The sequence below is a fragment of the Medicago truncatula genome, chromosome 6 (genome assembly GCF_003473485.1).
Source record: "Medicago truncatula cultivar Jemalong A17 chromosome 6, MtrunA17r5.0-ANR, whole genome shotgun sequence".
Lineage (NCBI taxonomy): Eukaryota > Viridiplantae > Streptophyta > Magnoliopsida > Fabales > Fabaceae > Medicago > Medicago truncatula.
The window spans coordinates 30,213,966-30,222,890 of NC_053047.1; the positions used below are offsets into that span (position 1 = coordinate 30,213,966).

Here is an 8,925-nt window from a genome sequence, read left to right on the forward strand (position 1 = left end):
CTCACATGAATACACATTTAACCACAAGACACATGCATGCACAGTTTCTGTAACACTTCTATTTCACTTTGTTAAACCATCTCGTGCCCATCTCAGATTTTATCACAAATAAGAACATTTTTCCATCCCAATATTAAGGGCATATCTTAACACATCTTATGTTTTGAGTTGTACTTATTAATGTTAGTATTCCCTTTAAACAAAAAGTGATAACTTGTTTTTTTACAAAAAAAATAGAACTAACATATGTAAAGCAAACAAGTTCTAAAGGATTAGCTTATATTTAATTTTTCCGTCAAAAAAACTTATATTTAATTTTATTAATAATAAATTTAAAAATGAAAACGGTCCTTGGAAATTTCAACAGTTCCGATATTAGTCCTTGTACTTTTCATCTTTTTTCTTTTGATTCTTGTTGTTTTATTTTACTCCTTGCAAAATTTATTTATATTAAAAATAGTCCTTATAATATGTCAAGTATTTGATTTTAACACTTAAAACAAGGACTAAAATGTATATTACAAAGAATGATTTGGTGTTGGGTACCTTGCAAATGTGAGGATAGATGATGGTCTCATCATTCAACATATTAATTAGAATGTGGGACATCCTGTTGACAAAATGTTAACATTAATTTCCTTCAAAAAAAAAAAATGTTAATATTAATTAATTAACAAATATATCAGCCCCTAAAGTAGAATGAAGTAGAATGAACAAATCTCAAGTCGACCATACCACAATTCTTTTCATAGGAAAAATAAATGCTCTAAACCATCAAATCCTCCTGCAAAAACAATCGTATTGAGTGTTAATTCAAACAAAAGTAGTAGTAAAATATAGTTCATAATCCGATATCACCTACTAAAAGTGTGGAAATTTACAAAAAGGTAAAACCAAAATAACTTTGAGCGGGTTGATATGCCTCAGGAAAACTGAGATATAAGGTACAACATGAATAAAAGGCTATCAACAATAAGGTTTATTACATTACATTTCATGTGATAAACCCTTATGCCATAAGCACTTAAATAAGGTCCTATGTATAATATTTTAGTCTATTACACTACATTTTTTCGACCTTCAAAATGATCATGATCTAGCTAGATAGTCTTAAACTAACCGAAAGCAAATAAATTGGTGGAGCAATGTAAAACATACCTTCTCATCACACAGATTCTTTACGGTTCGGTTGAGGTCACCGTCCCAATGATTTTCTTCGTCAATTTCTACAGTTTGAAGATTTGGTGTGTTGGCCACTCCCAATGAAAAATGTTCCATTTGAGGACATTTTTTGACAACTACAACTTCCAGCATGGGAAACTTAATGGGGCATAAGCATGAGCAAAATCGACATAGCCTTTGTAAAGAAATTAGTTTTAGAGTTTGTAAACTGCAAAATGAAATCTCGTTTGTCTCATCTTCTTTACCGTTCACAATATCCTCAAGCCAATTACACATTTGAATCTTCATTGTTCTGAGTTTGACAAGACTCTTTGCTGTTGAGTGTGTTATCAAATTTTTCGACCCATTGCAGTATGATACCTCCAAATAGGTCATGTAACTAAAGGTAACCGAGGACGGAACCAACTTTATCAGACTGGAACATTGGTAAACATCAATTCTTTCAAGAAAATGCAGAAAAGGATCCATTTGAAATCCTTCTTTGCATATATATCGAAGCTTAGCCAGGTACCATAATTTCAACTCTCTAAGTCGCGGGCTAATTTGAGTTGTACTCTCAACACTTGTAAGTACCTCCTGCAAGTAGAATATTATCAGCTTTTGAAACAATCAAGTTGTGCTAAGTAGAATATTAGCACATAAAATTATCAATGAATAACACTCAATCAACGTAATAGACAAGCTTTTGAAAAATATGATATTTGACACTACTCTTACCTCTTCAATCACAAAAAGAGCTTGATATGTTGAGATATTGAGCACATCATTTCTGGAACTTTCTTTGTGTCTCAAAGACTCTGCCTTAAATAGCACTATTTTTGGACATCGAAACAAGTTGATTGTTTTCAATGATTTACATTGAAGAGAATGAACCCCAACAAAGAATGCCTTAAGTTTGGTCAAATCATAAAGTTTAATGGATGTTAAATGAAGAAACACAAATTTAACCATCTCATCTGGTCCTTCTTCCTTGGCCACAATTTCTTCAATCCCACATTTACTTACTTGAAGACTTTGAAGTTGCTTCATATCTCTAGCAACTGAGAGTGGAAAGAGGCTCATCAAGCTTTTGCATCCCACAACAGAAACATCACTTAAATTTTCAAACCTCAGTGTGTAATGTGGATCCTCTTTCCATACATGCTTCAGTTTTGGAAGATTAGATAGTTTTAATTTCTTTAATTGAGTAGAATTATGCACAACAATTTCTTTTGCAAATTCACCTTTCAAATCAAAAACTGCTTCTAATGAATTACAATCTTCAACCTCTAATTCTTCCAAGTTCATCAACATTTCTAGCAAGTTAGGTTGAAATAGCACATCGGATAAAAAATCACATTTATGAACCACTAGATGCTTCAAACTCCTAAATGCTTTATGCTCAAGTCGACCATACCACAACTCTTTTAACTCGGGATATTCAGATAGTATTAAATGCTTGAAACTACCAAATCCCAGCTGTAAAAACAATTGTATTATGAGTTAGTTCAAACAAAAGTAGTAGTAAAATATAGTGCATTTACAAAATCTATATACATAGGTAAAAATGTTCTTTGTAAATTTGAAATACAATTACTTTCACTTTTCTTTTGAAAAATTCTTACAACTACTTTTTAACGATATATGGTCACAATGTAAACACACAAACGTGCGCGCGTTGTAAATCAAGCATACCTTATCTTCAAACATGTTGTATATTGTATTGTTTAGGTTTCCCTTCCAATGCCATTCTGAATCATTTTCTGCAATTTTGACTTTTCGAAGAATTGGTGTGCTTGTGTCTCCAGCAGAAAAAATCTTCATACAAGAACATTCCCTCACAATTACTTTCTCCAACAAAGGGAACTTCATGAAACACTTACTAGAGCAAAACTTGATGAGGCTTGGCAAACATTCCAACATCAAAGTTTGTAAACTAATAAAAGCAATGTCAACATTTTCTACTCCATTAACTACTTCTTCAAGTGAATTACAACCTTTTATCTTCAGCACAGTGAGCTTGTCCAAACTGCGTGCAGTAAGAGTTGAGATCAAATATTTTAGCCCATTGCATTCTGTTATCTCTAACTTTGCAAGATGATTAAGGTTGACGGAGGAAGGCATCAAATTTGTCAGACTAGAACAACTATCAACATGTAAGTATTCAAGGGACTCAAGAACTGGGTCAATTTGGGATCCTTCCTCGCATATATGTTGAAGTTTAGGTAATTCATTCAATGTCAGTCTTTTGATATGTGGATGAGTCTTCTCAGTTATTTCTCCTTTATCTTGAAATATCTTCTTGAAGCAACTCCACTCAACAAATAGTGACTCAAGAGTATGCACATTTTCAAGAAACCAATAAGGAAATCTTGCCTCTTCCGTGTTATAGCAAGCCAAACCAAGACTGGTCATTTTGCTAAAGAGGGAACTTGGGTTCTGGGTTTTCAATATCATGTCAGCATCTGCCTGTACCATCCTCAACAACTCCAAGTTTGGAATCACCTAAAACATATTTAAACAACAATGTAAAATAATTAAAAAAAATATTATTGAATGAAGCAATAATTACTATTTACTAAAATTTGTCTTTTAAATGTTTTTGAATACTCTACATTTTTCAATTTCTTTTAAACTCACATATATCCTTTATATAATTTATTATCAAATACTTTTGAGAAATGGCCAATGTTAGTAGTTGTTATTTTTGTTATAGAAATTATAAAGCACATCTATGAAGTAAAATATTTTAATAACTTTTGATATTAATAGTTCAAAATATTTTGCTCTCAATTGATTATATGGCGTTTTTATCTATTCTTAATTACCAGACATGTAAATAGTCATCATGATATGCATACCTCTTCAGCAATGAAAAGTGGTTGCTCCGTTGAAACAGAGTGTTTGTTATCATGAAAATTGGATAGAGTTCTGAACAAATTCAACTTTGTAGATTTGGAAACACTAATTTCCTTCAAAGATGGGCATGCTAGAGTATGATTTCCAGCATAGAAACCATTGAGTTTATATAAGCCCCAAAGCAATAAAATACTAAGCTGGTTAAACTCAAATATGGTAGCTGCATTCACTCTAGATTCTTTCTCCTCTGCAACAATTTGCTTCATGTTCCGACACCATTTTATACCGAGTTTCTTAAGATGTGAGCAACGAGTGGCTACGGAGAATGGTAGTAAATACTCCAAGCTTTCACAACTTACTACTTGTACAGTTATAAGATTTTGAAAACTAAGAATCCCTTGAGGATCTTCACTCCATATCTTTTGCAAATTCCACAATCCATCTATAGTAACTTCTTTCAAATGTGTTGTATCCTCTACACTGTTATTTTCATTGAAAGTCAATTCAAATATCTCTTCAACTGAATTACAATTTGTAACCTCCAACTTCTCAAGCTCATTATATGTATTTTGCATTGAAGAAGGAAAAACCACCACAATTTTCTTACAATTGTTCACTTCCAACACCTTCGATGTTTCAAATTGGTAATGCCATATTGTCTTCAAGCTGGCCATATCCTTCAGTATGATTTTCTCTAATTTCAAAAAATTAACCTATGAATTTATAAATAATCGCTATTAGTATAAACAATTATTTAAATTACAAGTTTAAAATTAATTGGATGCTCCAATAATAGAATTACCATACCTCTTTTACTGCATTATTTCTCTCTGTTTTAGCTATAATCTCCTCCATGATAGGACAATTACTTATTTCAAGATGTTTGAGGTTCATAAAACTTTCAACCAAAGTAGAGGAGAATAAATACTTCAATCCAACACAATTATCCACAATCAAGCTAGTCAAGTTGCACATTGATTGATAATTGTCATCCCAAATTTGATTCAAATTGAGAAGTGAGCTCAATTTAAGGGCATCCAAATTAGGAAATGCAACCTACATACAGAAATCATTACTGAAGGCTTAGTTTACAAAAGAAGTTTTGTCACTAAATATATATACCCCTTATTAATATTACCAATTTGTCTGAATATATGTTAAGTTAACATAGTAATAATCACACACATTTGAGACAAATTTATTACTCCAACAACTTTTCTTAATACCCGTAATTTTGTAAACCAGTACTCATATAAAAAGATACGGAGCGAGTACACGCTTTCTAAACATTTAATAATGTTAGGTCCATAATTAATCAAAACGAGGTAAAAAAGGTCCAAAATATTTGCATTGATTACTGTGAAATTAGAGAAACCCATAGAGAGAATTTAAGAGATGATGTGCAATACAGCACAAGATTGATGTACAATGTGATAGTTATTTTATGATTGATTGATATTCCTAATTGTTGTATTAAATGACGATATAATGCTGTTATTAGCTTTTCTAGTCATTTACTCTTTTTTCACTAAACGTACCAATTTATTCATTAATTAATCTGTTTCTACATATCACACAGTTAAAAATTATATCATTTGTATCAAAAGAAGTTAAAAACAAAATAACATACCTGAGCATTATTAAAAAATGGTGTAGTATAAGCATAAGGCTCTAGACCTTGATACTTTTCCTTACTTCTATGATGTGTCAAATAATCAGAGGCGAAATTATCAAGTGTCTCCAAATGTTCTAAAGTCAAAGAACGCAATTGAAGAAACTCGATTTTTTCATCAGTGATATCATTTTTTGCACTTGAATTGTTGTCTCCAAACACTACTTTCTTCAGAGAATTGCACTCACAAACTTCAATATTAGAAATGTGGGAAAGTTCTTTAACTACTGCATAGGAAAATAGATATTTTAATTGGATGCAGTTTTTGACTTTGATAACACTGAGTTTTCCAAAAGAAGCAATTGAAGGTTGACCATGAAAAATATGCTCCAAATTTTTAAGATTAAGAAGTACTAGTGTTTTCAAGATGGGAAACGACACATGGATTTGATTCCTCTCTTTAGAGTCAACAATGTGCTTCATGTTTGCATTATTTTGGATGTGGAGATGTTTCAGAAATGGAAATCCTTCCCCATTTAGTTGATAAAGCACATTTTGAATTCCATCTACATCATCCAAGTACAAATTCTCAACACCTTTAATCAATGCTTTAATTCCATGCTCGAATTGTATGTTTGTACCAAGTTTGAGCATCAATGTTTTTAAGGTTCCATCCTCAATGTCAGACCAGTCCCATACATCTCCAATAGCTATTTTATATCTTTCCAGCTTCTCAAACATCAATCGTAAGTCCCTTGGCAACATCCAAGTCTCACGGATTTGTAATTCTAGAGCTTTCAAGTTGGGTAGCTTTCGAAGCTCAGCAATACTAGCATGTTCATTTTGAACCGTTGAATTCACATCTTCCCAATTAATAGAGGTATTTCCCATGTACAACTCCTCCAATTTAGTCAAGTTTGATATGATGTTGGGTGGGACCACTTCTATTCCTAAATGGCTCAAATAAAGCATTCTCAATTGAGTCAATTTCCCTATTTCTATTGGGAACTTGGTCATTGAAGAATTCCACAAGCTAAGAATTTCTAAATTTTGCAAAGCTTCTATTGCATGCATATTTTCCAAAACACAATGATCCAAACACAACGTTTTAAGGTCCGTTAAGAACCAAAATGGAGTGGGTAATGAAGAGAAGTTCAAAGATGTTAAATCTAACACTCTAAGGCTTCCCATATCCTCAAAAAAATTATCCGGGATTTCTAATGAACGATTCCTACCGCGCAAATAGAAAAGCTTAATGTTTGGACAATCAATTATTTGAGGAAGCCCATGCATATGACACTCATCTAGAACAATTTGCGTGCACCTTTTTAAAAAGTCCTTGGTTGGCCATCCCTCGTAAGACTGTTTCTTTAGAAATACATGTTTGTCCCTACATGCTATGAAGATAGCGAAATCTCGAACCAAGTCATGCATTTGGATCTTTCCCCTTTTTTTAACACCAAGCAAAAGACAAGTTGCCTCCAAAGATTCGATTACTCTATAAAGTATGATTCTTGCATCATCAATGGTATGATTTAATATGTCCAAACCCATTGCAACTCTCAGAGAGTACTCTACAACAGTATCTGGCAGTAATGCAAAAAGCAAGAAGAGATCCCTTATTTCATCACTCTCCAATGAGTTGTAACTCAATTCAAAAGCAGAATAAGTTTTTGCATTCATCTCGCTATGATCATTACTTTGTAGTTTCCTTAACGCATATTTCCAATATTGAACGTCCCTCTTATTTTCCATTCCATGCGCTACGGTCACTACCATAAGAGGCAAACCTTCACATTTTTGGGCAATCTGAATTGCTACATCTTTCAAAGTGCTATCATTAACTACATCACCTGCCATCAATTGAAACAATCTCCATGTCTCGTTTTCACTCATAACTTCAACTTTGAAAGTGAAATCCTTTGGAACACCCATTTGCAGCAACAGACCTTGATCTCTACTTGTCATCAACAATTTGCAACCATTATGTTCATCACCAACTGGTATCCCCACTTCTTTCCAATCAAGTATGGTCCATATGTTATCTAGAATGATAAGGATACTTTTCTCCATCTTGATTCTTTGTCTTAGGCGATGTGCTCTGCCAAGAATAGTCTCCTCTTCAAATCGCAGACCCAAGAAATCTGCAATCTCCCCTTGAATCTTTTTAAAGTCTGGATTTTTCGATACTTCTATCTCAACCACTCTATCGAACAACTTATGTTCCTTGGCTATTTGAGCAACTTTCTCCACAAGAGTGGTCTTACCCACCCCACCCAAACCATAGACCCCAATGTTGCATGAAGTAGAATCTGCTAAAGCTTTCACAATGTCCTCCTTAAGTGACTCTCTTGTGTCATACTTTTCACGATCTCTTGTTGAGGAAGAGGCTACTACATCTAGAGGGGGAAGGTAGCCAACTTGATCAAAAATCCCTTTTCCTTGAACTTGAACAACATCTTTTAAAATTTTTGTGGCTTTCCTACTTAGTTGATGTCGTAAAATCAAGTTGGGGAACGGCCATGCTGAGCAGCTAACATTGGCATTGCGAGGATCGTTTTGGAGCCCATTCGCCTTTTCAATAACCTCGTTCACTTTCTCCAACCGATTCAGAACATCTTTTTCAATTTCTTTACCATTTCCCCTTTCTCTTTCAACCGAATGGATCATTCTTGCTCTTGCAGCCTCAAGATCTTCAACATGATCCTTTAACGTCTTGAAGTTACCTTTGTAGAATATCAAGTAACTTGCTTGACGTCCAATAGGCACAACGGTATATTCTGCTATTTTTGCAACAACAGAAATTAAAATTTCCATTGATTTTCGTTTCTTCTCCTCTTCCTTGAGACTTGAGTCAAAATCTGAAAGTGAAAGCAAAAGATACTATTTATGGATGAGGGCAAAAGAAACAAGGGCAACACAACATTTGGAAATGTGAGGACATTAACACACTATTCTTATTTTCGAAGGAGAACTGCTATTATTAAATAAAACATGTACTTTGGTTAGAATTAGAAAAATGTAATTGTAAACAATAAAATCCAATAATAAAGGTAGATTGGGCAAACTGAATTTCATTACAATCATGTGTAACCGATCAAAAATTTAAGACGGACTACGATCTACGTGACTTTCCATAGACACGTAAGAAGTTAACGAATGTTGCATAATGATCGGTATAAAAAAAACTAGTTACAAATATTTTAGGGATGAAAACAAATTAAATTGATTCAGGGGTCAATTGGTTTATGATCAAAGGTTTAAGACAGACTTTTGTGAGGCCATTAAATGTC

At 33.3% G+C, this 8,925-nt stretch overlaps 1 protein-coding gene across 1 annotated transcript; it reads right to left on the bottom strand.

Moving 5' to 3' along the window:
• Window positions 1–766: 766 nt before the first annotated feature.
• LOC112416090 (uncharacterized) lies at window positions 767–8,449 on the bottom strand. Its single transcript, XM_024786495.2, has 7 exons — window positions 5,651–8,449; window positions 4,828–5,076; window positions 4,023–4,733; window positions 2,857–3,666; window positions 1,900–2,640; window positions 1,159–1,758; window positions 767–784 (listed from the first exon to the last, which is right to left on the bottom strand). The coding sequence occupies exons 1-7, from the start codon at window positions 8,447–8,449 to the stop codon at window positions 767–769; spliced, it is 5,928 nt and encodes a 1,975-aa protein (XP_024642263.2).
• Between the last annotated feature and the right edge of the window lie 476 nt (window positions 8,450–8,925).